At 44.5% G+C, this 23,097-nt stretch overlaps 1 protein-coding gene across 7 annotated transcripts in view; it reads right to left on the bottom strand.

Moving 5' to 3' along the window:
* Nucleotides 1–23,097, bottom strand: part of AUTS2 (activator of transcription and developmental regulator AUTS2) — a 1,828,564-nt gene that overhangs the window by 82,709 nt on the left and 1,722,758 nt on the right. For 6 of the 7 annotated variants that reach the window (XM_029612215.1, XM_029612220.1, XM_029612218.1 and 3 more), the window contains exons 7-8: nucleotides 6,345–6,816; nucleotides 1,772–2,025 (exon numbers count right to left, since the gene is read on the bottom strand). In XM_029612215.1, the coding sequence (XP_029468075.1) occupies nucleotides 1,772–2,025; nucleotides 6,345–6,816 (726 nt within the window). The remainder of the gene's footprint in view (nucleotides 1–1,771; nucleotides 2,026–6,344; nucleotides 6,817–23,097) is intronic. The other variant, XM_029612216.1, reaches the window with a different exon arrangement.

Here is a 23,097-nt window from a genome sequence, read left to right as displayed (position 1 = left end):
TACGTTAGAATCTTAAATAAAGAAGATTATTGAATCAGGCAATGTAAAGAGCTTTGTTTATGAAGCAAGAGTTCAGTTACGTTTGGTGCTTTCAACCTTTTGTAAGTCTTTATAAATTTCTCAAACTAACCTTGAACGTTCACATTTTGTCCCATGTAAGATTAAAGATTAATCTGAGAAGCTGAGGGGGAACATTTTTATTGGACTAACTTAATACATTTCTGACTAGATTTTGAGAGCTCTGCTGCTTTCATCAGCTCTAAAAAGTTAGTACAAATGTATTTGTCCAATAAAAAGGTCTCACCCATAACTTGTTTGTTGACCTTTAATTCTACATATTCAAATAGACTAATACAGTAAACGCAATACTTTGTATCTTGCCTTGAATGATACTATGTTCTATAAAGGTACTAGAAGGAAAACATTTAAAAATGTAATATACAATGTTGAGGTGAAAACCAGCAAAACACTGGGCAATAGAGATGTGAATTGGAACCGGGATTGGTTCGGATTCTGGTTCCGATTCACATCGTGTTTGTTTTTCGTACGGCCCAATCGCGGTTTTGTTTATCGGCTGTGCTCGAGCCGATAAACAAAAAACCCACCCGACCCTTTAAAACTAATCCCTTAGCTTCCCCTACCCTCCCGACCCCCCCAAAAACGTTTTACAGGTACCTGGTGGTCCAGTGGGGGTCCCGGGAACGATCTCCCGCTCCCGGGCCGTCGGCTGCCACTAATCAAAATGGCGCTGATGGCCCTTTGCCCTTACCATGAGACAGGATATCCGTGCCATTGGCCGGCCCCTGTCACATGGAGGGAGCACTGGATGGCCGGCGCCATCTATAAAAATGGCGTGGGCCATCCTGTGCTCCTACCATGTGACAGGGGCCGGCCAATGGCACGGATACCCTGTCACATGGTAAGGGCAAAGGGCCATCAGCGCCATTTTGATTAGTGGCAGCCGACGGCCCGGGAGCGGGAGATCGCTCCCGGGACCCCCACTGGACCACCAGGTACCTGTAAAAAGTTTTTTGGGGGGGGTCGGGAGGGTAGGGGAAGCTAAGGGATTAGTTTTAAAGGGTTGGGGTGGGTTTAGGGGTTATTTTTGTGTGCCGTTTTTCCTGCCCTCCCCCAAAACGATAAGAGAACCCCCACGAACAATATCATGGGGTTTTCCTATCGTTTTGGGGGAGCCCCCGATTTCTGACGATTTTGAAAATATCGTACGATATTCTCAATCGTCCGAAGCCCGATTCACATCCCTACTGGGCAACATTTGGAGTCCTGGCTGAAGTGCTGAAAATATTCAGAGACAACACCGCAGACTTCTTCTATGCTTCAGATTTACTTTGGCATTTCTTTCCTTCCGTGTCTATGGAAGAACCCTTTGGTGATTCATCCCCCCCCCCCCCATGCTAATGAAACTGCTGGCAAAGAGAAAATAAATGTATTCTCAGCAGCTAGAAGAACAATATGAGGCCACGTGGCCTCTTTCTGTTGTGCTGATATGCTTCTCTGCAGCTGTTTATTTGTACTTCCAGCATGGCTGTATCGCAGCTCTGCGAAACAAATCCAGCAAAGAAAGGAGCCACCAGGACATTATGCTGGGTCTTGATGGAATGCCAAGCAAGGGTAATGCAAACAAGACTGTTCCTGTGTAAGTCAGAGGGGCTCGTAAACCCTCCAGCAGGGCAACAAAACATGAACACGTAGGCTCAGCTTCCAAGCTGAGCAAGCCCACAAACATCTCAGCCTCCCTCCCCGCTCCTACCTGAGTAAGTGCTGCTGCCTGGATGTCCTGGAACTTGCAGGGGCCCTGAAGTCAGTGGAGGTGGAGGAGGTAAAGCGGCAGGAGGGGCAAACATATTGGGGTGATGCGGGTGAGCGGGAGGCGGGAGGGTGGGCGTGAAGCTATGCAGCGGGCTGTGGCTGGGCAAGGACAGGGGGAATGGTGCGGGTGAGGGGTGATGGGGCGGGGCCTGGGAGGGACCCTGACTTTTTCCAGGAGTGCTGCTTCTGCTGCTGCTGTCGAAGGAAAAGAAAAGAGAATGCTGGAATCAAAGACATGCAAGCTGTGCTCTTCCTCTTTGCCATCAAACTGCACCCATTATCACGCTTCCATGTTCTTCGTCATAAATCTATATCTAGACCCTTTCTTTTCAACTTTAAAACCTGTAACTTGGAAAAGATTTTCAAATGCATTCTCCTGATAAAGAAATCTCCTCTGGTGTCCAGCGACACAAGAAGGGGAAGCCACAGGAAGAAGTACTAATTACCACATTATTCTGTACGGCTGCTTTTGAATTACTAACATTCTCGCCCTATGATCAAATGCTAATAAAAAGCCTTTTCCAACATGTTTTTCTTGTTTCTGCATAGAAAAACTACAAAGACCAGAGATTCTGTTCTTTATAAGGATGAATTATGAACCCCCACAATGTTGGCAGCGGTGTACATGCATTCTGTTTTTTGTTGTTGTTTGTATATACCCTTATTCAAAGCACTGTAAAAATGATTCTTACCGCTATTAACAGGCTGCCTGACACAGTGCTAAACAGAAATATAATTTACAGGCTCACAGGGTACCGAGTTAGGGGTGGATTATAAAATCAGGGGTTGGCGCGTGCAAGGGGGTGCACAATTGGGCACCTTGCGCTTGCCGAGCCGCGCTGCCTTGCCCCGTTCCCTTCCCCCTAGCTTGACCTTCCCACCCCTTCCCCTAACCTTCCCCCCCCCCCAGCCCTACTCTAACACCCCCCCCCCCCGACCCTTGTCTTACTTTTTGCGCCTGCCTCTGGCCAGGCACAAGTTGCGCACGCCGGCAGCCTGCCTCTGTGTCGGAGGCCTCTGGCCCCGCCCCCACTCTGCCCCGGACCTCCCCGCCTCTCCCTTTTAGTAAAGCCCCGGGACTTAGACTCATCCCGGGGTGTTTTTGCGCGTCGCCGGGCCTTTCTAAAATAGGCCCGGCGCGCGTAGGGCTTTTAAAATCAGCCCCTTGGTGAGTATGAGAAGATACCAACTGCACCTCAGAAGATGGGACAGGTGGGCAGCCTCGCTGCTTTGTGGAAGACCAAGGTTCAATGACCTGGACTAGCCTTTACCCCTCAGGCCAGCCAGAGCTAGGGTTGCCACAGAGGCAGTACTCACAGTTTCCCCTCCCTTCCCCACTACTGCTCCAGGGGCCTATGTAGCAGTGCTACCCACCAGTCATACCCAGAGTGCAAGTGTACAAGGTACTATAGGGAGCCATGGCCTGGGACCCCCTTGCCAAGGACCCTAAATACAATGGCTGGGTTAGGTGGGGGAATTATAAAATTTGAGGGGAAACTCCCAGGTAGCTGCACATGAGGGTTCAGAGTGCCATAGCCCAGCAGAAGCTGGTTCTGTTTGGGGCAAGCATCCTCCAGCCCTTACCCTCTCCTCAGGCAGTGTCCTCCATCTTATCTCCAGCACTTTTAACATCTACATGACCCCACTTGGCAAACTAATCAGATTCTATACCACATCTATTCAGATTTAATTTTATTATTTCTATTCTGCCTTTTGTGGCTGGTTGGCTGCTTCAAGACAGATTAAAGTGGGGCATATTAGGTCAAAAGTTAAGAGGGTATAACATTACAAAGCTGCTTCAGGAGCATTACAATGTAATAGGTTAGGTCAACAGTTAGGGGTGTTACATTACCTTGAGGTAGATTATAGTGAGGGAGTATTTGGTTGTATTATATTACAACATTCCATTACAAAGTGGATAGGAAGGTCTTACATTACTGGCAAATTTGCATGCAGTATGGTGTCAGATTTGCCCACAGTGTAGTATATAAATGCATCAAGGTCTTTATATAGGTCAAATTTCTTGAGTTTCTGTTTCCCATTATTTGAGTATTTTAATATTTTGTGCTGATCAGGGGGATACGTTACAGATGACGTCAATCTGTTTGGTAAACAGCCATGTTTTAAATTGGTGCTGGAAGTCTAAGTAGTTATTTATTCCTTGTAGGTGACATCCAACTGTTGGTTCCCTTAGGCCCAGGCAATCATCAACCTAATGATTTACTAAGATCTCAGAGCAGGAATGCTACAAGTTAGGGTTCTATTTACTAAAGATTTTCTCCCATTTTGTCCATCGGAAAAATGCTTAAAGGTAAATTTTAAAAGCCCAATGTGTGCATCAATTAGGGGATGAGCAAATATGCAGGGCTCGCTCACGCTGAGCGGATTTTAAAAGCCCACCTGGATTTGCCCGTATCTCCTGCCACGTGCACAAATGAAAAGTTTTCAAAAAAAGGGCGGGGTCTGGGCATTCTGGGATTTTAACCTGAAATTTTTGCATAAATACTTACTGTACCTCAAAGGGGTACCTTGCCACGTAACATTACTTCTGCTATGAATGATGTGCAAGTGATAAAAAGATCTAGGCAAATCAGCGGGGTTTTAAAGGTCAGGGCTCACAGGGGGAAAGGAAGGTTATTAAAATAGAGGGGTTAACTGGGCGAACTGGTTTTAGTGGCAAGGGCGTTGGCGTGCATCCCTTTTAAAATTCCTCCTCTTATGCGGTAGAAGTGGGATTTGCGTGCACATACCTGCATCCATTTAAAATTGAGCACACGTGTGTGTGCAATCAGGCTATTTTACAATATGAGTGCATAAATGTGTGTATGTTATAAAATGGCCATGACCCTGGGCGCGGGCCGACAAATGTGTGCACATGTGCGCTAGCGCGCCTTTTTAAAAGTTACCGTCCCTGTGAATAGGGCCCTTAAACTGTGAGCCCTCTGAAGGTAGGGGACTAGCTAGAGTGCCAGAATGCAATCTGCTTTGAAGTGCCATGAAAGGCAGAATATAAATATAAATATGCGTAAATTAAAATTAATTCCTCAAAAAACAGAGGATCAGAAAGAGCGACTATAGGCATAGTCACTCCAAAGTGACTCTGGAAAGAACAAATCTTCCCTTCAGACAGGAGCCTGGGTTTCCTACTAGATTCCAAACTTAGCACCAAAGCCCAAATACAATCAGCACCAAAATCAGCCTTCTTCCAACTATGTCACCTCCATCCCTTCTTCGATAGCCCCACTTTTGCAACAGTTGTCCAGGTTTGTGTAATCTTCTGCCTGGACTAATGCAACTCCCCCTACTTCAGGCTACCAAAAATGCTGAATAGATGCCTGCAACTCATACAAAATGGCACAGTGCAAACTGTGCTGAAAACAAATACGTTTGAAAGAATCACCCCAATCCTAAGAATGCCACACTGTCTCCCAGTGCCCTACCACGCTATGTTTAATCTTGGCATTCAAATTCTTCAAGGGTTGGACACCACCCTACGTTTATAAATGGCTCACCCCACACACTCCCCCATATACGTCCTATCTCACCTCACCTAGTGGCACCAGCTCCCCAGGAAAAGTGGCTCTCCAAGACAAGGAAGAGAAATTTTGCAAGATCAGTCTCCACCTTCAGGCTTCCGTCAGACCTCTTCGGCTCTGTAAATGACTGAAACCTGGCTATTTGTAGTAGTATTTGACTCACAACAGGACCCGCAAATCTTTGCCCTGGATCATGTAAAACCACAGTCTAGGTCGCCAAGTCTACAACCCAGCTAGGCAATTATAGACCGACTGAGTCATTGCTACAACACTGCCTTTAAACATATGTTATGCTTACACATATATTTATCAACCAAATGCACATTTACATGCACTACGTTCAATTGGCCTACATACCCAATACCACTGTGTATCTGTGTACTGAGTAGTTTCACTCTGTGAACTCTTTTGCTAGAAATGCATGATACAAACAAACAATGATGATGAACCTCATTCATGATGCTGGAAGCCAGGATGAGCAAGCGGAAAGTGGCAGGAGCCCTTCCCCCAGAAAAAGACAAATGAGACTGATTATTTTCTAGGCTGAATAAGATTTTTTTTAAGCCCCCTTTGACAGCAGAACTTGTCTGTGACAGTGGAATTAGTATTCCTATTCCAAAAGAAAGAGCATGAGTGTTCTTTGAACATTCCAGATCTCAGTTTAACATCGTTTAGCGATAGAACCCATGGCAAGGTAGTGTCCCCACCACAGTGCCAAGCCTTTGCTTCACTGCTTGCTCAGAGAAAGTGGCCAGGAAAGACTGGAATACCAACTGGTAACAGGGAGCAAAAATAAGACATTTTAAAGCAATGGAGAAGGATAGTGAATAAAAGGCTAAGGAGGTAGAACAGATTTTCCGACATATTAAATTAAAGCATGACCGCTCAGGGATACACTAATCAGTCTCAGACACATTGTCTGAATATATTCTTTATACAGACAACAGGGGTACGGATAAATGGAAATGCTTTACTGACCTTAAGCTGTTGAGGCTTACACTGCTGCTGTTGTATGCGGACAGTGGCTGAGAAAGGCTCTGGGATGGAGGAAGTGGCTGCACTGGTGGTGGATTCGGATGGACTGGCTGAGCCGGGGACTGTGGCCTTGGTGGCAGCTGTGCTGGAGGCTGAGGTGGCCAGACTTCGGGATCAGCTGCTAGGGCCTGAGGCGGCTTAGAAGCCACAAGCTGTGGCTGGGTAGGAACCTCGGTGTGCTGGACTAGAATAGGGATGGGTGCAGGTGGAGGAGGCCGAGGCTCCGACTCAGGTTCGGCCAAAGCCAGAGCCTGAGGGCAGGGGTCCTCAGGCACCGCAGGCTCAAGAACCGTGTCCTTGTTGCTGTCTTGGCTCTTCTCTTGACTCCTTTCTAACCCAGATATTTTCGGAACAGTTGGCCCCCTTGCATCTTTGCTGTCATTTGTAGTCAGTGCACCAATGCCCAATTCTGAATCTGAAGATAAAAAAACAATGAAACATAGAATATTGCAGCATATAATGTCAACAATTTCCATCTAGTCTACCCAGTTTACATCCTGATGCAGTACCATAGACCCCAGTTGATCTCTGGCTTTTCATAGTAACATATAAGAACTGACAGCAGAAACAGACCAGTCTACCCAGCTAAGATTCTTCCACATTGATCAGCATATAAATTAGAACATAAGAACATGCCATACTGGGTCAGACCAAGGGACAATCAAGCCCAGCATCCTGTTTCCAACAGTGGCCAATCCAGGCCATAAGAACCTGGCAAGTACCCAAAAACTAAGTCTATTCCATGTAACCATTGCGAGTAATAGCAGTGGCTATTTTCTAAGTCAACTCAATTAATAGCAGGTAATGGACTTCTCCTCCAAGAACTTATCCAATTCTTTTTTAAACCCAGCTACACTAACTGCACTAACCACATCCTCTGGCAACAAATTCCAGAGTTTAATTGTGCGTTGAGTAAAAAAGAACTTTCTCCGATTAGTTTTAAATGTGCCACATGCTAACTTCATGGAGTGCCCCCTAGTCCTTCTATTATCCAAAAGAGTAAATAACCGATTCACATCTACCCATTCTAGACCTCTCATGATCTTAAAGACCTCTATCATATCCCCCCTCAGCCGTATCTTCTCCAAGCTGAAAAGTCCTAACCTCTTTAGTCTTTCCTCGTAGGGGAGCTGTTCCATTCCATTTCATTCCCATATGCAATCTAACACCACATCTCCTTGGTCCTATCTGGTCTTTTCCTTCTCCCACTGCCTTCCATATTCATCCCAAATATGCCCATAATCTGGCAAATTTCTGGCCTCTGGCACCTCTACAGGTAGGGCCACTTCAGGCTTTGTCATCATCCTCCATGGCTCTTGGAACACTCAATCCAATACCCCAATCTCCTACCAAGTTTTATAATAATTGAATTTCACATAGTTACCAAAACCAAAGCATGTGTTTCACTACAAACAGTGCCCTCTTGAGTCAGAGCCACAACCACTATCCCTCGACAGACAGACACCACAAAGTTAAGCATATTATATATTTATAGAGTGAGAGAGAGAGATGGATATAAATACAGATATATATATATTTTTTTTATTCTAGCCATTAACTATAATACCTGAAAATATTTGTCAGGCAGAGTACAACACACAAAGAAGTCAATATTCATAAATCCAGCCAGTTAAAATTTCCTCCTGTCTTCCAGCTAAAATCTCTCTGCATAAGATTGCTGTGTAAATAGAAATGGCCAGACTTGAAAAGGGCCAGGCTGGGGCATGCTCAGAGTGGTGGGGTTTTTTTTTTACGTTAGTTGATTAGTACAATATTTAGTGCTAACTGGCTAAGTCTGTCTGCCCCACAGTGCAGTCACACAAACAGCCATTCCCTAAATCTGGCTGACATTTACGGCCAAATTTTAAAACGGCCGCGCACATAAAAACCAGCACTTATGTGCGTGGCCGGGCCCTGCGTGAGCCGCGCACATTTTCCAAAGGGCCCGGCCATGCACGTAAGTGCCGGGTCCTGAAAAAGGGGTGGGCCGGGGGCGTGGTCTGGATGGGGAGGGGAGGGGCCACTGTCCCAGGGAAGCTGCTGGTGCACGCAAAAAAAAATATTTGTTATTCTTTTAGTTAGGCGCGTGCGCATGTTATAAAATCAGCGCGTCCATGTGCTCGTGCCGCGAACCGCGCGCTTCTTTTAAAATCTACTCCTTAGCTGATTAGGTACGGCTGAATATCCAGATAAAGATACAGTGGTAAGTAAAGTTATCTGGTTATTGTTGGCTGCTCTGCGGCCACTGAATATCGACCCCTTAACTTATTGACAGTATTAGTTTTGATTCTGTAGATTACAGAATCCCAACATGCTTACTGTTCCAGCACATCAGTAGTCTTTACAGCGTGTGATACCTTTTAATCAGCAGTTCTGAACCTGGGTGGCACGACCTGCCTGACCAGTCTGATGTTCAGAATATCCACAATGAAGATGCATGAGTTAGATTTATATACAATGTGCATGCAAATATATCTCATGCTTACTCATTATGCATATCCTGAAAACCGGGCTGGGCAAACAGGTCCTGTGGGTTGAAAACCACAGCTTTAGAGAACCAATAAGTCAGGGTTTCCCAAATCTGTCCTACTTCTTTTATGGAAGGAAAAATTTAACAGAAAATAACCTGTCTAGATTTGGAAATGCTATCTACGAATGTAATTATTCTCCTCTGATGTAAGCACGGCCTTGGAAAGGACAACGCAGATAAAAATACGCAGATTGTAGAATAATGCGTGTACATTTACTTGCATTTTGGGTGGGCAATTTTTAAAAACTCATTTTAGCCATGGAAATCAGCTTTCAAAATAGCCCTTCCGGTGTCTTACCCAAGCTCACACCCTCATATTGGTGGCACAGAGGAGTTTTGAAGTCATGACCCAAGACTTTTGCCAAGTTATAGGGCAGTGCTGTAACCACTGGGACACCTCCTCCCTGCTCAGACAACAGTGGGGAGTGTAATCCAGTCACCAGGAAGACCAGGCTGTCTGAAAGACTCATTCCTAATTCTTGACCAGAAATATTTAATCTGTGTAGCTACAAACTCAACCACTAAACATAATAGCTTTGAGCAGCTACTTTTGACTTGTTTTCCCCCTAGAGCTGGAAAAATACTACATGGCTATATTTTTTTTTAAAAATCCTTTTATCTCAAGCCAAACACAATCTTTATGATGGTTTTAGAAAGGATATCCCATTGCAGCAGGAGCACAGATGTTAGTACAAGGTCTGCCTTCCCTTCCCTTCCAGATGTTGGCAGTACATGAATAATATGGTGTACAGTGAAATAAAGAAACATTAGAGAGATGGAGCTTTTCCCTTGTTATATTATTTGGCGCTCAGAGATGGGTGAGAGTTTTCACAACAAAGTGAAAAGTGTGAAAACCAGAATGCTTCCTTCTTGAAAATAATTCATAAAAGATACTTTTCAGCTTAAAGTTTTTGCCTGAAACTTACAGAAGACTTATCATAATTAAACTAGTCATTTTGCTTATTTGTTTGTTTAAAGAATTTGTCATTGACTTTATATTCCCTTTTAGCGAAAATTCAGCTGAATGCCATGCTCCCAATTTCTGCTACCAATGAGTATTTGCCTTTTCCATAAAATATTTCATCGGGTTCTGACTCCTTGTACAAAACAAATAGCACGGATTCTTATGGAAAAAAAAAGCAAAACAAATGAGCAGATCCTTGCAAATTTTGTTCACCTTATTCCCCATCTTTCCAAACTAGTATTTTCAGCTTGACAGCTGCCCATGGGCATCCTTCCTGCTTTTTCTAGTCACCGGGCTCTTCTGAAAAGCTTTATTTTTAGAATGTTTTCATTGCCTGGCATGGCAGAACCATTAAGGATACTCTTCCAACTTCTTTACTAGGCTGGCACAGAGTTGTACAGAATCATGTACGGCGCAAAGTCTCGCCAACTGGCCGCACTGCAGAAGTCCAAAATCTAGAAACAGAACCTGAAACATCCCATTCACTCACCAAGTAAAAACCTCGTCTTTATTACTTTAAAAGTGTTAAAAGATTCTAAGAAAGAGCGATGTATATTTGAAATGACCCGCGTCAGGTAACATTTCCACTTCCTTTATTTTTTTGCCCCTTACCAATTCTGAGGTCAGAATTACAGTTTTAGACAAACGCATTCTGAGCTGATTATTGCTTTGCTAGCTTATCAACTCACCTTGGAAGAGAACTCATTTGATGCTGGCTTAAAGCTGTGAATTATTTTCTGCCCATCTGAGAATGCATGTGAAATGCATTGGAAAGAGTTAATACAGGCTGCATCATAGACCAGAAGACGAAAAAACCAGAGAGATAACTTTGGATCTAGAACTGTGGTACATGTTTCTGCAGTTACTACCCTTAACAGAAACATGGGGGTAACCTGCACGGAGCGGCAGTTAGTACCCTTATCAGGAATATGGGGGTAACTTGCATGGGGCAGCAGTTACTACCCTTATCAGAAACAATGGGGGGTAACCTGCATGGGGCAGCAGTTACTACCTTTAACAGAAACATGGGGGTAGCCTGCACAGAACAGCGATTACTACTGTAAGAAGCCTGCTAGGCAGATTAGATGGACTATTTGGTCTTTTTTTGCCATCATTATGTTACATATGTTACTGTGGCCTGGATTTTCTAAGGTCGCAGACCTTAGAGAATCTGGCGGTAACGGGGGGGGGGGGGCAAAGCAGGGGGAGGGCCTGCGAAAGCTGGCAGCGATCGCACCCAATAGCGCCATCGTAAAAGGTGGTGCTATTGGGCGTGCTACTGGCAGCGAAAAGGGTTCTTACCTTTTCGTCGCCAGCGAAGTTGCCGCCGTGTCCACCCCGACGATGCCCTGACTCCTCCTCTTCTGGGACCGACTCCACCCCGATCTAGCTATCGCACGCGATACGCTACGAAAATGACCCCCTAATGTTTGCTTCAGTTTTTAGACCAATTTCAGTTTATTTCAGTGTGAGTCTGTCAGCAGCAGCAGCAATCGGCAGAACCCAAGAAAAAAACTGTTGATAGTGATGTGGGGGCATACTGCTAGCTACTAGAAACTCAACACACCTCACACCGCTGTCACTTGATTAGAAGGTAGGCTACCACAGGCACCTGGAGGAAAACTGTGTTTTGACTGCACACTGTGTTTTATTTATAAAATGTGCATGTTACACCTCTCAGCAATCGCCAATGTGTAGCATAATCCATAGTGAACATAACAATCAATTCCAGCCCTCGATTTTTCGCAAACTAAGATGTGGCTCCCAAAATTCTCAGCGGTGGTCTCCTCATACACCAGGTGGACTCCTTGGCACTTGCAGATGCTTTTTCTATTGCCTCATGCATGCACAATGGTTATTCATCTCAGCTCGCCTTAGTGAAGCAGAATGCCATGAATGGCACGTCCCCCTTGGGAAATGCTGTTCTAAACAGAGTTTCCCCTTGGCTTCCTTTACCACACTGTTTATGTCTTCACTGCTCAGTCCCTTGGGTGCCTTTTACACAGGTATGACATGTTGTAGCATCTGGTGCAATTATACTCTTCAAAATACAAAGATGGATATTTTCTTTTTAATATCTAGGTCATGCCAAACAATAAATCATTCACCATTGCCGCTTGTCCACAGCCAAGTCTAATTTTAGGAAAAGAGTTAAAAAAAAAAAAAAAAAAGATAAAACCACTGAAAAATGCAGAATCCTCAATAATTAACTGAATTTGTAGGAAGAAGAAACAAGCCTGATAAAAAGTTATAAGAAAATGAGCAGAAAAATGTATAAGGTAAAAACAAGATTAAGTAATATATAAAGGTTTCAAATTGTGCAGCAGCTTATATCAATGACAGAATAATAATACAGCTATACTATGGCAAATTTTTAACATAAAAATATCTACAAAATACAATACAAAATACAATACAAAACTTTTATTAATACATCATACATAGCAAAAAGCAAACCTAATCCAAACAAATAACAAAATAATTGACAAAATAAATAAATCATGAATGTAATTTTTACTACCTCAACCATAAATAACAATACAAGATAAACAAAAAATAAAAAGAGATACAATTAAAAAAAATCATCAGTAAAAATCATCAGTAAAAAATACTGATGAAAGTCCAGACATCCACTCACATATCTTTCATCACACATACATCCTTCTACACACACAGGCCAGCAAAAAAGAAAAAAAACCTATCTCACAAAAAAAGATTTTAAAACATTAAAAAAATCAAAAATATATATCCCTTCTGTTAATAGATGTTAGAATGCCCTCTTAGAATTCAAAAATAGGTCACAGAAGGACTTAAAGGGATGCTGTAAAGTCCAACAAATCTTCACCACTATCTTTACATAAAGCTCATATATTGTCCCGAGTTCAAATGAAATCAGGTAGGATTTGCGGTCAACAAGCAAGATATCAATCTTCAATGAAACCTAACATGTCTCACCAGGTAAAGTTTCATCAGAAGCATCTATAATGCTGTCCAAAACCAATGTACCAACTGGTCTGTATACATTAGCGACCCCTACCAGCATCTTCACCTAACAGAAATTTCCAACCTGTCCAGACACAATTGCCATGTACCACGATGCTTGTGTGTGGACGACTTTGAAATTTCTGTTAGGTGAAGATGCTGATGGGGACGCTTATGTATATATTTTGGACAGTATTATAGATGCCCCTGATAAAGCCTTACCTGGGGAAAATGTCAGGTTTGATTGATGATTGCTATCTTACTTGTTGAAAGCAACTGCTACATTATTTGATTTGAACCTGGGACACATTATGAGCTTAAAGGTGATTTTCAAAAGCCTGGCTTGTGGATAAATTAGGGGATGCACCAGGCGTTTAAAATTCAGGCTTATGTGTGTTGACCAAATTTTAAAAGCCAGCCAGATGTGAGCGATTCTCCAGTTATGCACACATCTCACGTGATTTAAAAAAGGGGCGTGGTGAGGCCTTGGTCTGGGTAGGGAGTTTTGGGGTATGGCCAAGAGATGTGCATGAAAGCGCACGCCCCAGCACACACCCAGGTTCACTGCTGCATAACTCTACTTCTGCTATGGAGGAGGTGTAACTTAAATAATAACATTAATTAGCCATTTCTGTCGGGTTTAAATGATTTGGGGTATCCAGGGGAAGTACAGGATATCAAAAGAGGGAAGTTTGGAGGACTTAGCTCTTAGCTGGGCAAACTGGTAGACAAACTGGTGAAACTGTCAATGGCATGGATGAGTGCCCGTTATAAAATACTCTGACTTATGTGGTAGAATTGGGATTTGTGAGCCCAGGCATGCACCCACTTAAAATTAGCTGCACATGTGTGCGTGGCCAGGCTATTTTATAATGTGTGTGCATATGTGCACGCAAGTTATAAAAGGGCTGCATATCTGGGTGCGTGCTGAGGCATGCGTGCCAGAGTGCCCCTGCGCACTAATTTGAAAGTTGCCATCTCTAAGATTTGTTGGACTTTACAGAGTTCCTTTAAGTCCTTCTGTGACTTATTTTTGGATTCAAAGAGGACATTCTAACATCTATTAACAAGGGGAATATACACGTTTGTTTTCTGGGTTTTTTAATCTTTTTCTGTGGGCAGTAGTTTTTTTCTTTTTCAATGATCTGTGCATGTAAAGATGTATGTGCGGTGATAGATGTGAGAGTGAATGTTTGGACCCTCATCACTGTTTCAAGTATTTTTTTTTTTTTTATTATATCTCCTTTTAGTTTTTATTTTATTTTATCATTTATGGTGGAGGTAGTAAGAATTACATTTATGATTTAATTATTTTGTTATTTTTTTGAATTGGATTTGCTTTTTGTTTTGTGATCATGTATTAATCAAAGTTTATTGTATTTTGTCTATATTTTTTGTTACAAATTTGTTATAGTATGGCTCTATCATTAGAGTAAAAGAAATACCATTTTCTATATACTGTAGATTTTACTCTTATGACAATGAGAACAATATTCAGCTGCTATCCAGCTGAACAAGTTAGATGACTAAACTTATCCAGTTAACTTGTCTGGGATAATCAATGGCATTGCTGCCTAGCAGAATACGCTGGGCTTACTTATAGTTTGACAAGTTTACCCAGCTAACTAAAAGACAACCAAATAGCTGTCCTAAACTTTTCTGGATAGACAAGCTAGATAAGGCTAAGTTAGCCAGATATGTAGCTCCACTCTGAAACACCTCTGCCCTGCCCCTCAATTATCTGGCTGTTTAGATGGATAAACAGTTAGCTAAGTGGCAGCTGCTAAGGGTGGACAAATATTCAGGCAGCGCCATTTAACTGACTATAAGGTATTGAAAATTGTCCTCATAGGGATGGTAATTTTCAAACCAGTGCGCGGGTGCTCTTTGGTGCGAGCCCAGATACGCAGGCATTTTATAACTTCCGCACACACATATATGCACACATGTTATAAAACAGCCTGATTATGCGTATATACATGCCCAATTTTAAGTGGGTGCGCACCTATGCGCATAACTCCCACTTCTATCATGTAAGTTGGGGAATTTTAGAAGGGACGCGCATCTACGCCATTGCCAGTTACACCAGTTTGGCCTTCAGTTTGCCCAGTTAAGAGCTAGGTCCTCCAAACTCCCCCTGGTTTGATAGTCTGCACTCCCCCCAGACCCATTAAACCTCTGAGAAACGGCTCTTTCTTTTTATTTTTTAACTTACACCTCATCCCTAGCAGAAGTAAACTTACGCGGCAGGGGATCTGGAGCCCCGCCCAGGTGACATCTCTTGGCCACGCCCTGAAATGCCCACACCCTGCCCAAACCACGCCCACTTCCCTCGCCCCTTTTCGAACACGTTTGAGGTATGCGCGCAGGAGGTACACATGCATCCGGGCAGCTTTTAAAATTCGGTGGGCGTGCATGAGCCTGGCTTGTGTGCCTATTTCACGATTTTGGTGCGTGCCTGATGTCCACTTTTCTTTATTTTTAGACAAGCTAAAGAAAGAAGAAAATGGCAGCGTCAAAGCTGAAATGTTCTATGAGTTCTCATATTCTTCCATTTCATAGTAACCGAGAGATTTCCATTTACCGCTCCGTTCACATTGGAATACCACCTGTATGAGAGTTAATTTCTTGCTTCAAACTTGGTGTACAAGTCAAGTTTAATCCTCTTTGCCAGATGTGCTGAGCATTCTTTGCACAGACACACCTGTCCCTATTTATTTTAAGCTCTACATTTAGAAGGTTTTGCATAGGGATAATAAAAGTACACAGATGTCACCAAAATACTGCTTTACAGCTATGGGAATGAAGCAGAAGGTGCAATACTTACTCAGCAATACATAAGAGTCCACCTTACAATGGATATTTACTCAGTATGATTATTCTCAAACATCTGGAGATTCCTTTTATGTTTTAGCTCTTGGGATTATTAATGCCCCAGAATCCCTGAAGTTTACCTGGCACTGACATAACTAATCTATACACGGCTGCATTTAAAAGCCTTGGCAGTCTCTTTTAATCCACACCGATGCACCCAAATAAGAAGCATAAGAGTCTGATCCACAGGACATTAAAACCATACTGCTACATTTTTAAAACCTGGCACGCGCTAAAACTGGGAGATATGCGTGTGGCCGGGCCATGCGCACGCCAAGCACATATTTGAAACGACCCGGGCACAGCTCAGGCGAGCGATTAAGTTAAAAAAACAAAAAAATTAGGTTAGTTGGGGGGGGTTAGGGGTCAGGAAGGAAAGGAGAGGGGAAAAGGGAAGAAGAGTAGGTAGGGGGATGGGGAAGTTCCCTCCCAGTCCATTCCTTAATTGGAGCGGACTGGCAATGGCCCGATTGCGTTGCCACACGTTTTTTCAGAAAATCCCTCCCTTGCGCGTGCGAGTTACGACCCGCCTGCACATACGCACGCATGTTATAAAATCGGTGCGTCTTTGAAAATCTACCCCGCAGAGCAGAACTTGCATAGGGAAAGAACAGGGAGTTCATAAAAGTGGGAGCTTTAAAATGCATCCCAAGATTTCTCCTGACGCTGCTTTTGAAGCTTTAACTACTAGACTACTCCTTCTTTTGACTACAAATATGCATTCTGGAGGTTCTCTGCACAGAGAACACGCTCCCTGCACTAACTTACTGAACACATCTCTTTCTAATCCATGAACACGAAAGCAATATGCAGAGCACATACTCAGGGAAAATGTTCCCAGCTGACTCCATGTCATCTGGACAGGCTGAGTCTGTCTTGGTTTATTCCTCATTGTATCTATGGCCTCGTAATCCTCAGGGTCAGCATTCTGTGTTGGGGTGTGTGTGTGTGGGGGGGGGGGGCACCCACTCCTTAGCGTCTGCTCTGGGCTCCGGTGTGTCTAATGCCAGCCCTGGCAGTGCTGCCTGCTTAAGAAAAACAAGTTCATATCCGTGGATGTCCAAACGGTTTGGAGCCAGCTGGGAACCTCATTCCAAGTTACGGGGTGAATTTTCAAAGACTTCCACATGTAAAAACTAGCACATACACACACAAGTAGCATCTACTCGCGTACGTGCTATTTTATAAACGTCCTACATGCACGCGTGTTTTTTGCTTTCATGCACTTAAATACATACATTAAAATGGGGTGGTCTAGGAGCATTCCGGGGTGGGGACATTTATGCACATAAGCTGCTATTTTAAAAGACATGTGCGTAGATTTGCCAACTTACCTGCATAATTTTATACCTGCTGCTTATCTTGCGTAAGTGACAATAAATATGTTTATCATGCACTATTAGTCAGGTGGGAGGTTTGGGTGAACTCTGGGGAGTTCATGCTGAAGTACCGGGAGTGTCTTGATGACCTGGAGGAGGGCTTGGGTGAACTGCTGGAGTAATTATCTGAAGCACCTCTGGTATCACGTTGCAGCCAAGGAACATGGCAGAACTTCCTACAGCTTCTGAGTTCTTTTATAGGTCCTGCTGGGAGGACTTCCTGTGACATGCTCAGATGACATCACAGACTGCCTTACATATAAAGGAGGCTCAGAACTGCTACCCGGTGTCTTCGCAGTAGGCCTTCTACTTTCTTGGCAGTGCTAGTTGCTCAGCATGCTCTTATGCATTCTCGGTGTTCTTGCTGCTGTTCCTGCTTACTGCCTTGCTTTTGATGTCCTCCTTACGAGTCCTGTGGTTCTCTGTTCCACTCTCCATTCTTGTCTGCCCTGGTGCTGTTTCTGCATTTCTCGTCTCAACCTCGGAACGGACTCCGATCTCACTCAGCTCACCCCAGCTGTTTAGTCTCTGTCACCACCTTTGAATCACGATAAGAAAGTCCTGCCGGCCACCAGAACCTCAGGGCTCAACCTGTGGGGGAGGCGGTTGGCTAGGCAGAAGACCTACTGCCACGGTGTGTCAGCCGCTGTCTGTTAAGGCCTATCTTGTGCTCGCACAAGATAGGCAGCGCAAACTTAACAGCGGCACAAGGGCTCACTAAGCTTTGTTGTGACAGTAAAACTGGTCATTTCAATTATGCGTTCATGTTTTAAAATATACCAATTTACGCAAGCAAATCCAGTTTTATTTTTGTGTGTAAAATATTCGCAAGCATATTTTTTAAACAGGCAGGAAACGTACACGTGTTCAATGCACTGAAATACTCATTTTCACTGCACTAAATGTATTTGCACGTAAGCACACCTATGTGCGTATTTTCCGGGGTAAAGATATGTGTATTTTATAATATGCACGTATCTGATATGCGCGGGATAGAAAATACTATCGTAAATCTGCATGCGGCCACATATGCATGTATATGCCACTGTGTGCAGTTGTTTGAAAGTTGTAGTGCATTTCACATGTCAGACTATCAGACCACACTCCTCCATGTCAGTCTGTTTATAAGTTAGTATAATCTTGCCAGCTATTTTCTAAGATATTTTAACTACTTCTGGTGGCAAAGTACAAGAAATTATTACAAAACAAGACATTTCCATGAAAAACAAAAATATTAGGTAGACATCGAAAGCATAAAGTGTATAATATGATCTAACATAATAAATCAACATGCAGAGAAATAAAATATTTAAAAAAACATAGTCAGACGTTAGAAGAATGTATGAGAAATAATGAGTGATATAAAGTGTCCTAAGACAACCCTAATACACTAAAGGCCTGATTTTAAAAGGCCAGCGCCCGCTTCAAAATTGAGGCTTACATGCGTGGCTGGGCCCTGAGTGCGCTGCACGCATTTGCTAAAAGGCCCAGTCATACCCGTAACCTCTGATATGCGCCGAAGTGCTGGGCCAGATGAAAAGAGCGGGGGGGGGGGGGGGGCAGGCCGGGACAGCGCACGCTGGCAGCCGGCTGGCGCGCGTAACTTACTTCTGCTTATCGGAGCAGCTAAGTTACAAAACAACAAAAGAAAGGGTTAGGTTAGGCTAGATTTAGGGGTCAGGGTGGAGAGGGGGAAAGGGAGGAAGGTTAGGTAGGGGAAGAGGGAAGTTCCCTCCCAGTCCGCTCTGATTAAGGGAACCAGGAAGAAGCCTGACCCCGTCGCTGCACGTAATTAAAAAACATCCCCCCTCTGCGCGCGGAGGAGGCCCCCTGTTCACCCATGCGCGTGTGGACATTAAAACCCGGCGCGCGCACGGGTGGACAGGTGGCCTCCTCCTGATCCGACGCGCGCATGTTATAAAATAGCTGCGACCGCGTGCGCGCGCCAGGAACAGCGTACATATGGATGCGTGCGCGGGTCTTTTAAAATCTGGCCTAATGTGTTTTGTTGACCTATAATATGAATCTCGCTTTTATAAACTGTTGTGATCTTCTTTTGGGATGACGGTATATAAAATGCCTTAATAAATAGTAAATAAAGAAAGAAAGAAGATGCTGCTTTCTCGGCAGTCCTTTTGCATTGTCCCAGAGAATATTTTCTAAATCTGTTTACACTGGTAAGGAATCACAGAATATATTTTTTTCCTTAATTAAGACCCCAGGGTTTACAAAATGCATGGAGTCTGTATGCAAAGTCCCAGGGGCTTCAATTTGTCAGTTTCCTAATCTCCATAAAAAAAAAAAAAAAAGAAACGTGAGGTCTGGAAAAAAGTCTCTCTTTGTTTAAAAAAAATGGATATCTTTAAATCTTTCATAATAAAGCACACCGCTGACCTGATAGAGCATGTAATTACATTCAAGGCCAATTAGAGGCAAGTTGTCAAGATCCAGTGTATGCCTGTGAAAGGTATGCATACTACCTAATTAAAGCTAGCAAATGTTCAATCGAGCTAATGTAGAGTATCAAGGTGTCCTATCAAAAGCATCTTTTACTCTTCTAGTTCCAGCTCACAATAGGATGAGACTCCAATGCATGACCTGAGTATAATTTCAGTCAACTTTTACAGATACGGTGATACACACAGTAAAAGGGGGCAAATTGGTACAACTTTCTAACTTGCAAGCAGTAGCATCGATTACTACGCAATCCACTTTGGACAATTGTTTTTTGGGAAAGGTGGGATATAAATTCCTTTTAAATAAATTAATCTTGTAAGAGTTTCTCCCATTTTGCAAGGCTGAGATATCTCCATAGAGCAGGAACGCTGTTTTTTGTTTTTGTTTTCTTTTTAACCCGTCAGTTTTCTCTTGCTCCTTTGGGTCTCTATCTTGGTCGGAACTAGGACCGGAATCCTGGTGGCATGAACCTTTGTTTGTAATTATTATTAAATCCCCCCTCTGGTCACTGCAGTGACAATCCTCAGCCAGGGTCGTGCTCCGGGTCTCCTTCCAGAACTCTGCAATCATGGGCCCTGAACCTGGCCACTAGATGTCACCATTGCATGAGTGCCAGACCTATCTATCTGCTAGGGCTGGAAATGCTGCCTGTGCAGCATCTCCATTCCCAGCTGACCTGGGAAGCTGAAGAACTAACTCTGGGTTGAACCGAGGAACTTCCATGTGGCAGTGCACAGCCTTTTGTCGCCGAGCCAGCTCAGGGATTGTCTCATGTGTATCTGTACAGCACTGACTGCATGTGCATAGTAGTAGCAGCAGCAGCAGCAGCAGCAGTAGTTTGGCTACAGGCAGCTTCTTTGACAAGTGGCAGGGAAACAGGAGATGAGAGGGCTTGTACTCAATGACTCATCAATGCAACCTCTTGTATCCATTCTCCTCCAAACTCTCCCCTGGTTAGTTCCCTACCCCCAAAACATAGGTACATTACTGGGAGAAGAAGCAACTCTGAGCCCCTTAAATGGCTCATTATCACAGTCCATCAAAACCTATTTCAAACCAAGAGCCATGCAGAGTGGGTAGTTTTCCACAGGGTCAAATCTCCTATGGTTTGCCAGTTAAACCTTAAAAGGTGTAATTTATATCAACTGTGCAGTTTCTAAGCAGTCAATAGCTAAGAGGATATTAAAGTAAACTTTTCTTCCATTAAATGAGTTGGCAGAGTTCCCACACAGGAAATGAAGGCAGGAAAATGAATATGCTGATATTTAGTGCTAATAAAGGGCTTGAGCAATAAGGGCCTGTTTAAGCTCCTTGTTTCATTTAGCACTTAATTTTAAGAGAAAGTGGAGTGGACTCCTTGACGCCTTGCTGTGTTTGCAAACATATTTAAACAGGCAACAATATACTGTGCAATAATATTAATTTGATGTTCTCTAGTACATGAGCAAAACATAATAAATATTACATTTAGAGCAATCAAGGCTGAAAATGTGGGCCTGTCTGTCTGGTTCTTGGTAGTCATGCCTTTCATTAAAAACAATCAAGAGGTCCAGCACAAATGTGACCCCCAACCCGGTGTGTTGCGCCTGGAGGTGGATCCTTGGCCTGAGGCAGTGGAGAATGGCTCCCTGGTCGGGCTCAGGAAACACCTGCCACCAGGAGGCGGAGCATAGGAGGAGACAGAGGCTAGGATGAGCTTCACCACTGGAAGCCCGCGGTCCCTCCGAGTGGAGCCCTTGGGACCCGGGCCGCTTGGACTTAGGTGGGCCTCGAGGATCTCCCGGAAAGGAAGTGTGCCCACCAGGATCAAGGGTGCGCGGTCGATGTCAAGACTGGAGGCTAGAGGAAACAAGGAAGGCTAGAACAGTGTCTGCGATGTCAAGGCTAGGAGCAGGGCCAGGCTCAATGAGGCGTGGTCAGTGATAGCAAGGGTCAAGTTCCAATAGTCAGCCAAAGCAGGGATCAGGTTCCAAAGGTCAGTTCGAGAGTAGTCAACCAAAGCAGGGGTCAGGTTCCAGAGGTCAGACGAGGTCAAGGATGTAAGCAAGGTCAGTATCCGGGCAGCGATCAGCGTGGTCAGGAACAGGCAGAGGTCAGTACCACAGAGAGTCAATCCAAGAGATACTAAGCTTAGGGAATGCAGAAACAGACAGATGCTGGAACAGAAGGACGCTGGAACAGAAGGATGCTGGAAAAGGACTGGAACAAGCGAAGAGACACTGAGGCAAACTAGTACACACACAGTGTCGACCCGATTGCCAAGGCAAGGAAGTGCAGGCAGGAACTTCCTGATATACTATGTTCAATCAGGGTGCGCCGCGGAGCCTGGTCCCGTCCCTGGCCCTTTAAGGGGCCAGGCAGTCCCCGCGTGCGTGCCTAGGGGCGGGGCCAATGCCACGGAGGACGCCGAGCTCCATCTTGAGGCCTGGTACGTTGAGGAAGGCCTGGCGACTGCCGCCGCGGGACGCCAAGGCCTCGAGGAGCTAGCTGCAGCCATGGGAGAGGCCGACCCGGGACCTGCCGAGGAGCTGGAAAGGTGAGCAGTCCTGTGCGCGGGCCGAGCGCAGACGGGACGCGCAACACGGTGTGCCTCTCCTGCATGGGAAGACCATAAAAAAAAATTATTTGTCTCTTGTGGCAGGGACCCTGACTAGCTGATTCGATCTCTTCTCTTCCCCAAGGCGTGAGCCCTTTGTTGGGTGGGGGGGAACGTTTTCTTTCAGGGTCCCGAGTACTAAGGGTGTTTTGCAGATCTGTATATGCCTGGGAGGGGAGTACACAGTAGTAAAGGTCCACTGTGGACTGTTTATGCCAGAACAAACCACTCTAGACTCTGTGGTAGTGTCCAAAATAGATTTTACTGGCAGATAAGCAGTGGTATATGGGCACAATTTATTCAGTTCTTAGCCCCATAATTAAGCAATTCAATTTACTGTTATTTCAATCTGTGCAGAAGTGTCCCTCACAGGGACCTAGGGTATCCCCACTTTCCAGGGAGTGGAGGAGTGGAGGCCCTGGGTTGAAAAGGTACCCGTTTTTGTTGTATGGCAGAGATTCCCCTCCAACCCCGGATAAAAATGGACAACACAGACATGGCACAGAGAGTTTACAAGTCCCTTTCTCTCCCCGGGGGCAAACAGTCTGGGTGGGTGTCCTCGGTGATGTCAGAAATGTTCTTAGTCACAGTTTTGTTTCCCTGTACCTGATCCATGATGGGAGGAATCCTTCTGGAACAGCAACTCCTGATGTTCCCTTCAGATAGGCAGGGCCAGCCAACCACTTCCTCCTGAGCCTCAAGACAAAGTCTCTTCCCTGGTAAATCAAATTACCTCCTCCGTCCTTGTTGAGCTGTAGAGAGGTAGGTCTTCCCCAACCTGTACAGTCCCAAGAACCCTGACCTGTGCAACCTCAATCCCTGAATCCAGAAGGTACACAGGGTTTCACCAGGCCTCCTACCAAGAAAACTGTAAAACCCCCTGGAAATTGCACAGGCTGGGCTAGACTGGGCTT

This window comes from Rhinatrema bivittatum, chromosome 8, assembly GCF_901001135.1.
Source record: "Rhinatrema bivittatum chromosome 8, aRhiBiv1.1, whole genome shotgun sequence".
Lineage (NCBI taxonomy): Eukaryota > Metazoa > Chordata > Amphibia > Gymnophiona > Rhinatrematidae > Rhinatrema > Rhinatrema bivittatum.
The sequence above is the reverse complement of the archived record's forward strand: the minus strand, read 5'-3'. Positions and strand labels throughout refer to the sequence as shown.